The 17376-nt window shown below is 38.3% G+C and overlaps 1 protein-coding gene across 7 annotated transcripts in view; it reads left to right on the forward strand.

Moving 5' to 3' along the window:
* Positions 1 to 17376, forward strand: part of WWP1 (WW domain containing E3 ubiquitin protein ligase 1) — a 135401-nt gene that overhangs the window by 75651 nt on the left and 42374 nt on the right. For all 7 annotated transcript variants that reach the window (XM_051844599.2, XM_051844598.2, XM_051844597.2 and 4 more), the window contains 3 exons: positions 5179 to 5509; positions 10436 to 10531; positions 14231 to 14405. In XM_051844599.2, the coding sequence (XP_051700559.1) occupies positions 5179 to 5509; positions 10436 to 10531; positions 14231 to 14405 (602 nt within the window). The remainder of the gene's footprint in view (positions 1 to 5178; positions 5510 to 10435; positions 10532 to 14230; positions 14406 to 17376) is intronic.

Consider the following 17376-nt stretch of genomic DNA (forward strand, 5'->3'; position numbering starts at 1 on the left):
AAGAGGGGCAGCTGGGACTAGAACTGGCGCCCATAAGGGATGCCAGTGCCGCAGTTGGAGGATTAACCTACTGCGCCGCAGGGCCAGCCCCAACATGTCTTTTAGTATACAAATTTTCTTTCTTTTTTTGTTTTATTACTTAGCATCTGATTTGGTAGAAAGATGTGTGAGCTGATACAGTTCTCAAAAAATTTTGTGTTTCTAAGAGTAAGCATACTCTTAAAAAAGAAATGTCTACAGAAAGGTTTCTTCCTTAATCCTGTTTTTCAGTGGACTCACCTGTAGGATTCATAAATTATTTTTTGTTTGGTCTTTATAGATTAACTCCTTCAAGATGAGTCTCCTGAAACTTGGGACTTACCAACTTACTTGCTTTTGTGCTGGCAATCAAGGTGTAATTCTGGTCTTTCGATTCTGGAGACTGACTGTTCTTTCATATGTCTATTTATGGGGAAGTATTCAAAATTAGGAATATGTAAAAGAATAGTTAGTAATTACCTGAAAATAGGTGGATTTATAAGAAGACTGAATTTAATATTTATACCTAAGGTTGGGGGAAGGGGGATATTTGCCAAGAGTTATCCTGAGAGGCTTTATAAACATGAGAACTGACATATGAATGGTACTTTTTAAAATGTATTTATCAAAACTACCCTACCCCCCCCCCCATTTTTTACCCTAAGATTTATTTTATTTATTTGAAAGACAGAGTTACAGAGAAAGAGAGAGAGAGAGAGAGAGATCTTCCATCCCCTGGTTCACTCCCCAAATGGCTGCACCACAGACTAGGGCTGGGCCAGGCTGAAGCCAGGAGCCAGGAGCTTCCATCAGGAAGTCGAGTGTCTGGGACTCATAAAGCACTTCAGCGTGGGATGTGGGTATCCCAAGTCATGACTTAACCCACTGGGCCTCAATGCCTGCTCCTCCTCTTAGCTTTCTTTTTTTTTTTTTTTTTTTTTTAATGAGGTAGCAATTTGTTTAAGATTTTACTTTATTTATTTGAAAAGCAGAGTTACAGAGAGAGGAGAGATAGAGCTATCTTCCATCTGCTGGTTCACTCCCCAAATGGCTGCAACAGCTGGAACTGGGCCAGTCTGAAGCCAGAAGCCAGGAGCTTCTTCCAGGTCTCCCATGTGGGTGCAGGGGCCCAAGTACTTGGCTGATATTCTACTGCTTTCCCAGGCCATAGCAGAGAGCTGAATTGGAAGTAGAGCAGACAGGACTTGAACTGGCGTCAAATGGGATGCTGGTGTCTCAGGAGGCTGCTTTACCCACTAGCCACAACACTGGCGCCTCCTCTTAGCTTTTTAATTTGAAATAATTATAAATATACAGATTTGCAAAGAAATATACAGGTAGATCCCATGCACTCCTTAGGAGCACCCCCCACAATTATATATATAATCTAGTACAGTGCCAAAGTTGGGAAATTACCATTGATATGATACATAGAGCTTGTTCCCATTTCACCATTTCTATCTCCACTATGTGTGTTTGTGCACAAGTTTTCATATGTGTGTGCTTATTTTTGTGCAGTTTTATCATGTGTGTAACTTCCTGTAACTTCCACTAAAATTGTAGGACTGCACTGTTACATAAGGCTCTCTTGTGCTTTATCTTCTTTATTGCGACACCCACTCTCAAATATGAATTGACTCAAAGAAACTTAGAGCTATATACAAGCAGATATTCTTCATGTTAAGTTTTCAAAGGCAGTGAAAATGGTGTTTTTAGTACTTTTCCTCTTGTTCTTACAAAACACCTAACTCTGGGTAACTTAGAAAGAAAGGAAGTTTATTTAGCTCACAGGTTTGGAGGCTGAAGTCCGAGATTGGGAGGCCTTATTAGTTTGGTATCTAGTAAAGGCCTGTGGCTTAGTTTAGCCACACACACACATACACACACACATTCTATTCGTTAGTTCACTCCCCAGATGGCTGCAGTGGCCAGATCTGGGCCATGCTGACCCAATAGCCCAGAATTCTATCCAGGTCTCACATGTGAGTGACTGGAACCCCAGTACTTGGGTCATGATCTGCTGCTTTCCTAGGCACATTAACAGGAAACTGGATATGAAGTGAGAAGCTGGAACTTGAACCAATATTCCTATATGGGGATGCCGGTGTCACAAATGGCAGCTTAACCCACCATACCACAATGCCAGCCCCCCTTTTTTGTTTCTTTACGTATGCCAATTTCTGTAAAAATTTAGTGTTTTTAGCTGTAATATACATAGAGTTGAAACTCAGAACTGCCTCTTTAGTTTAGAGATTTACATCAGGTATATTAGCTATATTATTAACTCATATCATTAATAAGGTTTTCATAATGCACTGTTACCTGCAGTTTTTTTCCTTTTAAAGATTGATTTATTTGAGAGGCAGAGTTACTGAGAGAGAAGGAGAGAGTGAGAGAAAGAGATATTTTTCCTTCCACTGGTTCACTCCCCAAAGGACTACAATGGCCAGGGTTAAGCCAGGCCAAAGCCACGAGCCTGGAACTCCATCTGGATACCCCATATAGGTAGCAGGGGCCTAAGTACTTGGATCATCTTATGCTGCATTTTCAGGGAGCTGGATCAGAAATGGAACAGCCAGGACTCGAACAGCTTCCTATATGGGATGCGGGCATTGCAGGTGGCTTAACTTGATGTGCCACAACTCTGGCCCCATCGGCATAGTTTTGAGGCAGGTGTGTTCAGTTTTCTTCATGATTTTTCTTTAATTTATTCATTCAACAAGTATTTATTTTTTTACATGTCAGGCACTTGTTAGCTTTTAGAAATATAAAACTGAATGAATCTAACAAAGCTTTTGCACTCTAAACTTAATGAAAAATGATATAAACAAATAAATGATTTAGAGAAAGAAAATGTGGTGTAATATCAAACTAGAGTGAGGGCAGGGCATGTATAACATTAAATAAGGTGTTCAAGGACTGCCTTTCTGACAGAAAGATTCAGTATGGACTCCATATGATGAGAAAAGCCAGTATCAAATATTCAGAAATGATAGGAACAATAAGTGCACTTCCCTGAAGTGGGAAGGAGTTCATTCTACTTAAGGAACAGAAAGCAATCATTGTGGGAAGTCAGTGATGGCTGTGGATCAACTTGCTTTTCTACTTGATTTAGGAATCCATTGGTATGTTTGCTCAGGGGAATTTTGAGATCTATTACGTGTTTTTAAAATGTCACTTTGGATGTTGTTTGGAGAATGGATTTTTAAAAAGATTTATTTATTTGAAAGGCAGAGTTATAGAGAGAGAGAAAGAGGGAAAGAGAAATCTTCCATCTGCTGGTTCACTCCCCAAATGGCTATAATGGCTGGGATTGGGCCAAACTGAAGTTTGGAGGCAAGAGCTTTATCTGGATCTCCTATGTGGGTGCAGGGACCCAAGCCCTAGGACCATCCTCCACTGCTTTCCCAGGCACATTAGCAGGGAGCTAGATCAGAGTGAAGCAGTGGGAATTTGAACCAGCATCCACATGTGATGCCGGCCTCACAGGCAGTGACCCACCTGCTATGCCACAACGCCAACCCTGGAGAATGGGTCAGACCAATTCGGAGGTTTTGCAGTTGTGTAAACAGAAAGTGGTAGACTAGAATGTAGTAGTAAAGGTGAAGAGAACTGCTGAGATAGCTTGCTGTTGAAATGTATATGGGGACAAAATGTTTGCCTTGACTGACTGGTACAATCTCACATTTGATTTTCTATTTCTAATGGTTTGTGTTTTCATGTGCTAAGTTTCAGTGTTCACAAAGGTATTTGTTTCTTGTTAGGCTGGTTTATATCTTCCCTCAAATGATACTCTTATTCCATTTAAATCGTTTGGAAAACTGCTAATCCTTTTTTTTTTTTTTTTTGATGGGACTTTAATTTCCATACCATGAAAGAGTAAACATTGAGATAAAGACTGTAAGTAAACATTATGTAGGATACATAAAAATTCAGTCTCTCTACACACACTCTTTATGTGTCTCTATGATGTCTAAATATTGGGTAGGGGATAGCTCTGGATTTTATTTCTTGGATTTCAATGTTGATGGTTTTTTTCCCAAAGCCATTCTCTTCTATGCTTGATATAGAACTTGATTTATTCTGTTCTTTGGAACATACCATTTACTTTCTTGAATAGTACGGTAGTCTTGCTACAGTTTAATTATTTTTATTTCTTTGAAAATTTACCTGGAGATTTCATTAGTCTATGTCTTCCTCTGCTATTTTCATTGGAACTTTGATGGTACTTTCCTTTTTTTTTTTTTTTTAAGATTTTTTTTATTTGAAAGGCAGAGCTAGAGACAGGCAGAGGCAGAGAGAGGTGGGTAGGTCTTCCATCTGCTGGTTTACTCCCCAGATGGCTGCAATGGTCAGAGCTGTGCCGATCTGAAGCCAGGAGCCAGGAGCTTCTTCCTGGAAGAAGCAGGAGCCCAAAGACTTGAGCCATCTTCTACTGCTTTCTCATGCCATAGCAGAGAACTGGATCAGAAGTAGGGCAGCCAGGACTCAAGCCGGCACCCATAAGGGATGCCAGCACTGCAGGCCGCAGCTTTACCCACTACCCCACAGCTCTGGCCCCTTGATGGTACTTTTCTAATAGGTTTTGTTCAATGATCTCTTCTTGCAATTTTATTTTTACTTACTTTCATAGTAACACATAGTTGAAGTCAATTAATCTCATTGAAATATGAAGTAAGAAAACTATATCACTAGGTCTTAGTGCTAAATTATTTCTTTAGAAAGTATAGAATGGATTCCTGAATCTTTTTATGGTTCTCTATAGTACTATCATAATTAAAGCCATCATATATTTTTCATTATTGGCAAAAGTGTTGGTACTAGCTTACCACTTGCATATGAGACAGAAGATTGTAAGGGATCATTTTACAGTTTTTATATAGTGCATGCAGGCTTTCTCTCAGAACTGATCATTTGGAGGGAAAGCACTTGTTATTGTAATGGTGGTTTCTCTTTCCTTAAGGTATAGTATGTAAACGTAAAATTTTATCATTTATATATTACATGTGAACAATGAAAATATAACCTTGATCTTATGTTTTCATTACCTGGTACGTACGTTGTTCAGTTTGGATTAGACTCTGAATAAATGTATTGATTGATTAGGAAATTGGTTGCCTTGCTATTACTTGACAGATTATCTTAACTTTCCCTTCTCAGTTAATGGAGAATCATCCTCATCTGCGCCAACTGACCATGCTTCTGCCATTGGCACTCCAGTAGTACCTGAAGAAACCACCTTGTCTTCAGACTGCACTAGCACTACTGTTGAAGACCCTCTCGTTCAAGAGATACCCACTTCCTCAGAAAACAATGAATGTATACCTTCTACCAGTGCACAGTTGGGATCTGAAGCTAGAAGCATACTAGATGCTGATCATTCTAATTCTGCAAGTAGTTCTGCTTTTGACAAATTAAGGCAGCCAGAGGGGTGTGCGGAATCTGTACGGCAACAGTCTGGAAATGCCAACACAGAAACTTTGCCATCAGGGTATGTTAAGGATGTTTTTGGTTGTTTGACTTGCCTTTATGTAGCAACTTTTTGACAATATATAACTATTGAATATGTATGTAAAATGTTTTCATTGTTGAGAAACTTGAAGTCTGGCTTTTAATTTGATTTGCAGTATTAGTTTATTAGCTACAAGGCACATACTTTTTGAAACTATGGATTGTTGCTCGTCTAGTTGAACTGTGACTAGTATGAAGGGGAAAAAACCTGATTTTGATTTGCAAGATTCTATCAGTTTGATTTTAGGTTTACTTTGGTAAGGGTGAGTGTGACATCTCATATAATAATGTCAATTTTCTAGCTTCCTTTATGGTCTACTCTCCAGACCTCACACTTGAGAATAAGTAGCTGTCATCTTCCTCAGTATTATAGTACTGAATCCTTGAGAAAGTCACATATCCTTGCCGACTAGGTCTATTAACAAACTTAATTTTTCTTTGCTGTCTGGTAATCTTATAGACTGTTCATGGGGCCGGTGCTGTGGCATAGCAGGTAAAGCCTGCAGTGCCAGCATCCCATATGGGCACAGGTTCGAGTCCTGGCTGCTCCACTTCCGAGGCAGCTCTCTGCTAAGTCCTGGGAAAGCAGTGGAGGATGGCCCAAGTCTTTGGGCCGCTGTTCCTGCATGGGAGACCCAGAGGAAGCTCCTGGCTCCTGGCTTTGGATCAGCACAGTTCCAGCCATTGAGGCCATCTGGGGAGTGAACCAGCAGAAGGAAGACCTCTCTCTCTCTTCTCTCTCTCTGTGTCTGTGTATGTGTGCGTGTGTAACTCTTTCAAATAAGTAAATAAATCTTTTTTTAAAAAGTTGATTGATTTTTTTTTTAAGATTTTTTTTTTTTATTTGAAAGAGTTACACAGAGAGGGAAGGAAAGGCAGAGAGAGAGGTCTTCCATCCACTGGTTCACTCCCCAGGTGGCCCCAACAGCTGGAATCAGGTGCTATAAAAAAAAGAATGCTAAAAGAACTGGAAAATCTTTTGAAATTTAATACAGTACAAAACTTGGCTGGTAGAAGCAAATAATTTGCTAGAAAGTAGAGCAAAATGATAAAATTATAAAGTAGAAGTGATGTAAAAAGCTGAGAGACCAGTTCTGAACATTTAATAAGAAAATTTCTAGGGGTTAGCATTGTGGTATAGTGGATAAAGCTGCTGCCTATGACTCTGGCATCCCATGTAGGCACTGGTTGATGTCCTGGGTGCTCTACTTCTGAGGGCAGCTCCATGGTAGTACACCTGGAAAACTCTAAATAGAGAATGACTGAAGTATTTGGACCCCTTGCCATCCATTGTGGGAGACCTGGAAAAAGTTCTTGGCTCCTGGTTCTGACTTCAGCCTGGCCCTACTCTGGCTGTTGCAGCCATTTGAGGAGTGAACAAGTGGATGAAGATTCTCTCTTTCTCTCTCTCTCTCTCTCTCTCTCTCTCTCTCTCTCTCTCATCTATCTTTCTGTCTCTTTTTGTGCTTCTTTTTCTGTAACTCTACTTTTCAAATAAATAAAATCTTTTTTAAAATAAAGGCAAAAAATTGTTCACAAACATAAGGAATTTTATTGAAAGGCTCACCAAAATTCTAGGTACTAAGTGAAAATAGACTTATTTTTAAGAAAATTTATTTTGAAAATATTAGTATATTCTGACCAAAGAAAAAGTCTTTAAAATTCTAGAGACTAAAAGAAAAAAGAAAGTAGGCTTCACTCTAATCAGACTGGCATCAGACTTGTCAGAATCAACAGTAGAAACTAGAATACAGTGGGCCAGTGCCTTCAATGCTGAGGGAAAATGTATCCAGCCTAAAGTTTACCTAGCCATGCTGTTGAATGTGTGCATAGAAAAAATACATTTTCATACATCCTGGATTTCCAAAAATTCACTTACCATGTCATCTTTCTTAGGAAGGGATTCCTGTTACTTCAAAAATAGACAGTCAAATGGAAGATGTGGGATCAAGAACACACAGGATTGCTAGGAGAGGCAAGAAAGGAATTGGAGCATGATGGGAAAGGCAAGTCCCAGACAGCGATAGGCTTCACACCCAGTCTAGACTGGACGATGATCAGAAGGCAGGTGTAGTTGGATGGACATCCTAAAGAGCTTGAGCATTTCAAAAGGACATTTTTATGATGGAAAAGTATTTCTGGTTAAGTTAATGACAGATATGTAAAAAAAATAAGCAGAGGGGTGAGAGACACAATTGCTCTAGCTCAGGGTTTTTAATTTTTTTTTTTTTAGAAGTCATGTCCCAAGACTCAATTGTCAGGAAGGTTTATATAGAGACAGCAACAACTATAAGGAAAGATACAACATGTGTATATTTGGAACAGCTGGAATGAGGGTGTTTTATTAGAGTATGTAAACGTGCAGGAACAAGACTTGCAGCTCCATCTTTCATAGTGAGAAGTCAGTGCAACATATTTGAAATTAAATAATCATGTTAATAAGAAAAAACAGGTAAGCTGGCACCGCGGCTCAATAGGCTAATCCTCCGCCTGTGGCGCCAGCACACCGGGTTCTAGTCCTGGTTGGGGCGCTGGATTCTGTCCTGGTTGCCCCTCTTCCAGGCTAGCTCTCTGCTGTGGCCTGGGAGTGTAGTGGAGGATGGCCCAAGTGCTTGGGCCCTGCACCCGCATGGGAGACCAGGAGAAGCACCTGGCTCCTGGCTTCGGATCAGTGCGGTGCGCTGGCCGCAGCAGCCATTGGAGGGTGAACCAATGGCAAAGGAAGACCTTTCTCTCTTTGTCTCTCTCTCTCACTGTCCACTCTGCCTGTCAAAAAAAAAAAAAAAAAAAAAGGTAAATACTAAATAATTTGAGTAAACAGTTGAAACTGTTGCCTTTAGGAAGGTACAGTGAGAGAGATAGGTGCTATTGTTTTTCTTAGAGCCTCATAGACTAAAAGTTTAGACTATATATAACTATGAAGGTATTAACTGTGAAAGTATTGATAATTTTTATTAAAAAACTGAGGTTAAGTTAAAAATAATAAAGAGCATTTGTGAAGAAAAGTTGGAAACCAGAACATCTGGTTGTGTGATAGGAGTGATTATAGGAAGTAATACTAAAAAATGGCAAAGTAATAGTAGATTCATGACATGTAATTGAGTTTTAGGTGTTCATTTATTTTTGGTATTTAAGCTTTCATACAGGTAAATAGCTCATTAATAGGTGTTGTAGGTGTTCTTGAAATGCCTTTAGAATGAAATTCCAGGGGCTGGCACTGTGGCGTAGCAGGTAAAGCCACTTCGTGCAGTGCCGGCATCCCATATGGGTGCCATTTGGAGTCCCAGCTGCTCCACTTCTGATCCAGCTCTCTGCTATGGCCTGGGAAAGCAGTAAAAGATGGCCCAAGTCCTTGGGGCCCTGCATCTGTGTGAGAGACCCAGAAGAAGCTCCTGGCTCCTGGCTTCAGATTGACCCAGCTCTGGCTGTTGCAGCCAATTGGGGAGTGAACCAGCAGATAAAAAATGTCTTTCTCTCTCTCACTCCTTCTCTCTCTCTCTCTGCCTCTGCCTCTCTGTAACTCTGACTTTCAAGTAAATAAATCTTTAAAAAAAAAAAAAAAGTGAATTTCCATATTGAAATCTTGCTTTTTCATGAACTTTTTATACAAATGAAGTAAATCTGAACTTTCAGGTTATTTTTAATGAAATCTTTTTAAGGACAATCTATATTAATATTTTAGTATCATGCTTTATAAGGATTATGTACATTTTTGTAATATAGATAGCATGAGTGTTCCATTGTTGAATTTTATAGCAGTGTTTTCTAATAGATAAGGTTAATAATTTTTGTGATCCTGAGTCAGTTGTAAACTTGGGGATCTTTATTGTTCATGGTTACTACTTGTAAGCAATTTGTGACTTAGATTCGTTAGATACAGCTTACTAAATTACTAAGTTTGAGTGTGTGTTTCTGTGTGCACAAGTGCGTGCATGCCATTTCTGTGTATATATAACCTAGTACGTCCTAGTACGGTAACTGTTGGTGAAAATAATTTGAGGAAAATGATTTAATAACTTAAGATCTCTCATCACAAATTTAGTTGGGTTCCTGTGTTTTAGAGAAAGAGAAATATTTTGTTTGCCTTACTTTAAAATTAAAATGAATAGTAAACTGAGAAATGCCAGGTCTTAATTTTTTAAATTGTTTTTGTGTTCCATGTTAAGGCAAGACTGTAAAGAAAGAAAAATGGGATCACAGATGAGAAAATGAAAGTAGGGAAAATCATAGATTGAAATCTTCAAAATGCAAAACATCTTCAGAAAATTCATGGAAAATATGTATTATGAAAAAAACTGCTTGAATTTCAAAGAAAATTTTGCACTAAAATAAACTTGCCTTTTATTTCCATTTTTACACAAACCTTTTTTAATCACCCTTATAGAGGAAGGAAAAGAAAATTATGAATGTGAATTGAGAAGCCTACAAAATACAAGGGAGGGAGATACATACACTCTAAAAAGGCATTTATTCACATAGATGAAAGAATTTTCACTGAGCAGCATGGCCACATACTTCCTTAAACCTCCTAGATCATAGGTGAAATGGATATTCTTGATTGACATTTTGTGCCTTGGACTTGGTTTAGGCTGAAGATTTCTCTATTCTTGATTAAATGTCTGCTTTCTGTTATTCTGTCATTCTGCAAATTAGTAACTTTTCAAGCTTATAGATATTATGATTCTGTTCTTTCTCTGGTAACTACAATTACTATTTGAGTTTTTAGTACTATAATTTAAAAGGCACATGTAAGTGACTAAAAAGCACTTAAAATTGAGAAAACAAATACCTTTATAATTTATATTCATGGCCTTTTATAGTAAAGCTTATTTGTAATTGTCCTGATTAAAAGAGGGATTTCTTCGTATTGTCCAAACTTTTACTTTTATTTATATTTTTATTAAAGGTGGGAACAGAGGAAAGATCCTCATGGTAGAACCTATTATGTGGATCATAACACTCGAACTACCACATGGGAGAGACCACAGCCTTTACCTCCAGGGTAATGTATCTTTATGTATTTTCAGTTTATTTCATCATAACATATGTTTTTTTAAATTTATTTAATATAGTATAAAGAACATGATAGCCTCTAATGGTAAAATTAAACTCTGGCTAATTTTTGGACAACAGTTTCAGTGAAATCAGCCCTCTGTTATGGCACATAATAAATGAGTTATCACCTTATGCCCGTTAAAATGACTATTATCAAAAAGACAAAAGGTTACAAATACTGGTGAAATATAGAGAAAAGGGAGTCATAATATACTGTTGATGGGAATGCAAATTAATATAGCAATTATAGAGAACACTATGGAAATTCATCAAAAAGCTAAAAACGTGTATCTACCATATGGTCCAGCACTCCCACTTTGTGTGTGTGTGAAATGAAATGAAATCAGCACTTTAAGAGGGATACTTGTACTTCCAGGTTTATTGCAGCACTATTCACAATAGCTGCGATACAGTCAACCTAGTTATATATCAGTGGATGAAAGGGTAAATAAAATGTCTTTATATATAAGACAGTGGAATATTACTTAGCCATAAAAAGAATGGAATCCTGACATTTGCAACAAAGTAGATGGAACTGAAGATCACTGAAGTAAATGAATTAAGCCAGACCCAAAAGAACAAATGTTCCCTATTTTGTCTCATATATGGAAGTTTAAAACTAGCCATTAATTTCAAAATTGTTTGCATCAGATAAAATAATTCCATTTTTCTATGTCATTTTTGAAGTATCCTTGTATATCTATAAAACATTTTGGTTATTGTCAGATTTTTCTGCCACTTTTTTTTACCCCCATTTACAATGTATAAAGGTGCCTATTTACTCTTAGCAATGACAAAGAGTGTTATCATAGTTTGGATTTTTGCTAGTTTTAAAGTTTTTAAATTTATTTGAAAGATTCAGAAATAGTTTCATACTATCATATTAAATTTTTTTTTTTTTCCTCCCTGGGGCTGGTGTTAGCAGCAGGTTAGGTTGCTGCTTGTGATACTGGCATCCCGTATTAGAGGGCTGGTTTGAGTCTCAGCTTGCTCCACTTTGCCTCAAGCTCCCTGGTAATGCACCTGGGAAACAGTGGATAATGACCCAAGTACTTGGGTCCTTCCTACACACTTGGGAAACCTGGATAAAGTTCTGGAGTGGCCACATGTGTTGTGGCAATTTGGGGAGTGAACCAGTAAATGGAATTATCTCTGTCTCTTGGTCACTATGCCTTTAAAATAAACAAATAAGTAACACTTAAAAATTTTATATTTTTAATTATGAAAAAAATGAGTTAAATGAATGATTTATCACATTGTGATCCTGTGATAGTTAAAGTGAACTTTATGGTTTGTTGTATTGAAATGTCAGGTCCATGTGTTCCCATGATGAGGCCTGGGTACTTTATTCTGTAAAAGGGAAATATTTCACAGAAATAACATACTACCAGCTTTAAATTTTCTGGGCTTTGAATGTGTTATATGTTAGTGTACTTACATTGAATCTAGAAGGGCAGATCTTCTGAGTGTCAGAGATAATAAAGGACATATTTGGGTCCAGACACTGTTTTGGAGGAAAGAAAATAGTGTAAATCAACTAGATATCAGTGTAATATGTATAAAGAGTTACAAAAGAATACAAAAGTAAAGGAAAATAAGTTTGTGAATGACCCTAAAAGCCTAATAGCTAAACTTTACTTAGGTTAGTAAGTAATACAAATATTTTTAGTAATTAAAAATTCTCTATAATTTTAGGTATAATGTTATACAGGTTTACATGTAGCCATCTCTGTAGATCATTAGTGTGAACCACTCTAGTATCTCTTATGTCATTAGATTTTATGGAATAACCTAGTTTAGGCTGGCGCCACGACTCACTTGGCTAATCCTTCGCCTGTGGCACCGGCACCCTGGGTTGTAGTCCCAGTTGGGGCGCCAGATTCTGTCCCGGTTGTTCCTCTTCCAGTCCAGCTCTCTGCTGTGGCCCAGGAAGGCAGTGGAGGATGGCCCAAGTGCTTGGGCCCTGCACCCACATGGGAGACCAGGAGGAAGCACCTGGCTCCTGGCTTCAGATGGGCGCAGCGCACCAGCTGTAGCAGCCTTCAGAGGGGGTGAACCAATGGAAAGGAAGACCTTTCTCTCTGTCTCTCTCTTTCACTAACTCTGCCTGTCAAAAAAAAGAAAAAAGGAAATAACCTAGTTTACATCACTAAACAGATCCATACATATAAATTGTTCAATCCTATTGTATTTTTAGTAATAAGTGTATAGAATAAAATTAGAATTGGTTGCTGGAAGGATTCTGATACATAGTTGGTAAATGATTTATGACAAAAATTGGTTTAAAAGATCCAAGATGTGTGGAAGAAGCTGAAGAACTGAACCTTGGAAGATGAGTAGAATTCTAGTTGGTAGGGGAATAGGGAAGATCATGCTATGCTGGAAGACTATTAAAAACACGACAGAATGAAATATATAATACCCTCAGAATCAGCAGGTAGTTAGTTTGGCTCTCATATGGGGCCTTTGAAAGATCTCAAAGATGAGGCAGTTGGAGGAGTTCATTTCTATGCCAAGCCAAACAGCTGTGATTGGCAGAATAACATAATTCTATCTTCACTTCAAGAATTGGCAGCAGTTTAACAATGGGAAGAAGAGGTAAAAATCAATTAAAAACAAAGTGTTCAGTAAATGTCCTGAATGTGAGCCGTGTCCACAGGGCAGGTTGCTTGGTATATGGTAAACATTCTCAGTAAGTTGGATATTTAAAAAAGAAACAACGTGGGAAAAAGTATTTGGATTGATACTGAAATGTTGCCTCAATGGCCTCTTTTATAAAACCATCTTTAGAAATTATGTTAGTGATAAAATGGGATGATAATTTCGTTGAAATATTAGGTCATAGTTTCATGTATTTTTCTAAAGAATAAAAATTTCTGCATTCTTTTAAGGTTTTTTTTTTTCTTCATTCTATTTGTTGAACTCTTTTACTTAGTGTGAGTTAACTATATGGTCATTAAGTAAACTGAAAATAGATCTTTGTAAAAATTAAAGTGAGAATGTGAGAGGGAGGAGGAAGAAGGGTTGGTGCATGGATAGGAGGGAAAGTGAGGGGAGAAAAGTATCATTGTGTTCCTAAATCTGTATATATGAAATACATGAAGCTTGGATAACTTAAATAAAATTAAAAAAAAAAAAAAAACACAGAATTTCTACAAAATTATATTTTCCAGTTCTAACTTTATTATACTGCATCATTAGTATTTTCTTTAGTATAACAAATCCTTTATTGACTATTTTAAATGTACCAAACAATAGCCCATTTTATGAATGTGTTAAACTTAGTAATAATGATATTTATGTATTTTCTATAATGTTAAATAAATTATATTTAGAATTTATATTACACAAAATCCTAAAACTACAATGTCAAACATGCCAAAATATGTTGCAAGCAAATAAAAAAAAAATACCAGATAGCAAAGACTTTAGAAAGGAAAATTTTAAAATATCTTAATTATTATATTGATTGCATTTTGAAATAATATTTTGGCCACATTGTGTTAAATAAAACGTTACAATTTTTAAAAAAGGTTTTTGTGCCTTGAACTTGATTTTTAAATTCTATGAAGTAATAACTACTTTTCATTTTTTTATATGGAGAGATTATTTTAGTTTTGTTATTTTATAATTTTGTTTACGGTAGTTGGGAAAGAAGAGTTGATGACCGTGGAAGAGTTTATTATGTGGATCATAACACCAGAACAACAACATGGCAACGGCCTACCATGGAGTCTGTGCGGAATTTTGAACAGTGGCAATCTCAGCGGAACCAATTGCAGGGAGCTATGCAACAGTTCAACCAACGATACCTCTATTCGGTAATTAACAAATTATAAAATGCTGATATAGCTTTTTCTCTCAGCCGTTTGCCCTTTGCTGCTTTAGTGATTTTCTCAAAGAAGATTTTGGGGACCAGTGTTGTGATATAGTAGGCTAAGCCTTGCTTGTGGCGCTGCCATCCTTTATGGGCTTGGTTCATGCCTCAATTGCTTCTCCTCCAATCAGGCTCTCTACTTATGGCCTGGGAAAACAGTGGAAGATGGCCCAAGTGCTTGGGCCCCTGCACCCACGTGGGAGGCCTGGAAGAAACTCCTGGCTCCTAGCTTTAAACAGGCCCAGCTCCAGCCATTGTGGCCATTTGGGGAGTGAACCATTGGAGATGGAAGATCTTTCTGGCTCTCCCTCTCTGTGTAACTGCCTGTCGAATAAATAAATTTTTTTTTTAAAAAAAGATTATGAATTGCATTACAACATATTAAACTATTTTATTTTTTTAAAATTTTATTTATTTATTTATTTATTGACAGGCGTGAGTGGACAGTGAGAGAGACACAGAGAAAGGTCTTCCTTTTTTTCCATTGATTTACCCCTCAATGGCTGCTGTGGCCAGTGCGCTGCAGCCAGTGCACCGTGCTGATCCGAACCCAGGAACCAGGTGCTTCTCCTGGTCTCCCATGCGGGTGCAGGGCCCAAGCACTTGGGCCATCCTCCACTGCACTTCCGGGCCACAGCAGAGAGATGGCCTGGAAGAGGAGCAACCCGGACAGAATCCGGCACCCCGGCCGGGACTAGAACCCAGTTTGCCGGTGCCGCAGGCGGAGGATTAGCCTATTGAGCTGCGACACCGGCCCAAACTCTTTTTTAAAGATTTATTTATTTATTTGAAAGGCAGAGTTACAGAGAGGGAAAGGCAGAGGCAGAAAGATCTTCCATCTCCTCTGGTTCACTCCCCAAATGGCCACAACAGTCAGGGCTGATCCAGGCTGAAGTCAGGAGCCAAGAACTCCATCTGGGTCTTCCTCTTGGGTGGAAGGGGCCCAAGCACTTGGGCCATTTTCTGCAGCCTTCATTAGCAGGGAGCTGGATTGGAAGTAGAGCAGCTGAGAGTTGAACCGTTGCCCATATGGGATTCCAGTACAAAAGGCCATGGCTTTTTTATTCCACAACGGCAGCCTCACAATGTATTTAATCTTTAATAAATAATTACTATTTTAACATACATAAGCATTCTAATTTTTAAAAATGTTCTAATTTATTTGCCTAACTATATACTCAGTTTTATACCCTTATTAAAGAGGTAATTCTGTATATGTGATTTCTTGATTAAATAATATCTTACCAATTCCCAACCTTCTACCTTTAAGTATAAAAGTTTTACTTTCAATTAAACCAGTTCCCTCATGATTTTACTTAGAGCCAGCCTTACAATATTGTAGCTATTCTGATTCCCATCCTTGAGTCTAAAAAATAGGTCTACCAAAAAACCTACTGTCTGGACATTTGACCAGTTGGTGATTTATTTATTGCCATAAGCAAACATCTATAAGAGGAGTGGAAAAAATAATACCTCTGATAATTCGCTTGATCAAAAGATGTAGAAAAGGTAAATTTCAAATTCTGGGCAATTCTAGATAGCATTTTTTTTAAAACTTTTAAGAATTTTATTCAATGAGAGAAATGTTCAGTGAAGTGAGGGCTTTATTTAGAGGAGAAGGAGAGCTCTAGAAATTAAGCTGGGTCCATATCAAGCAGAAAGCAGACGGCTGCCAGCAGTAGAGCAAGAATGCAAGCAGGAAGTCAGAGAGTGGGCGGCCAGGAAGGCCACGCACCCTCTGGAACAAGGGAAGAGCCCTTTAATCTACTTCCAAGGGGAGTGGTTACGTAGTCTTATTGGCAGGTGGGCATACAGGTGGGATCAGGTAGGGGCATGAGGTCACATGGGGGGGGTGTGGTGGAGGGCATGGTCTCCAACTTACAAATCTAATCAGTTTTACTAGATAACATTTTGAGGCGACTTTGAAGAAATTCAAAATGTAGAGCCTGCCAGATTCAATCAAGAAAGTAGCAAAAACATACAGAAAGAAAAATTTAACTTACTTTACACCTACCCCAGGCTGGCTCTTTCAACTTTCATTCTTTCAGAGATTAAATGGTGAGTTCTCATTTATAGATTAGCATACTCTCCTGGTTATCTGTAGCCAACAGGGAGGGAGTGGGACAAGCTGGTTTCCATCTCCTACTGTCATCAGTTGCTGGTTTTTTAGTGGCTTATGTAGAAATCTGTGGTAAAGGTCTGTAGTCTGGCACTGCAGACTGAGCAGCCCATATCTAAAGCTTTTTGGAACGAGGAGTAGTTCAGATTTCAGAATATTTACATAGGCTTTACACATTGAGCCTTCCAAATCTAAAATCTGAAGTGCTCCAAAATGTGTTTTTTTTTTTTTTTTTTTTTTTTTTTTTTTTAATGTTATGGAAGTAGTTGCCAAGAGATTACAGTCCCTGTGGCCAACTTCTGGTTGTTTTACCAATGCATATTCAGTCTGCATGGTTTCCAGCTCCAGACACCTTAACCTTATGTCTGATGTTGGCCTTGGGCACTGTGCACGTCTCTGGAAAGAACCAGATTATTACTATAAGCAGTGATATTTAAGAGGAAGAGGAGGGTGTGGAAGGGGAAGTGGCTAAGTTGTACCCCATCCTTCCTGACAAAAAAAAGGGTGGCAGGCCCCACCTTTCCACGTTCATCTAGCTGTCTGGCACTTGTGCATGTACCATGTTCCTGGACACATTTTCAAGAATCTTAAGTGTTTATTCTCCATTGAATAGGAGAATTTTAGGTTAAGGGGGACTGGGACTCATTCTCTATAGGGCGCTAGTATTGGTCCTACATCATGCTTGGGGTTTCACATTTCTCGATGGATAGAAGGAACTCTGAACTTCTATCCTGACTGTCTGTCTCCTCCCACTTGCCTGTGCGGACTGAAGTCAGTGTAAAGCACAGAACTATAC

The sequence above is a fragment of the Oryctolagus cuniculus genome, chromosome 6, assembly GCF_964237555.1.
Source record: "Oryctolagus cuniculus chromosome 6, mOryCun1.1, whole genome shotgun sequence".
NCBI classification, from domain to species: Eukaryota; Metazoa; Chordata; class Mammalia; order Lagomorpha; family Leporidae; genus Oryctolagus; species Oryctolagus cuniculus.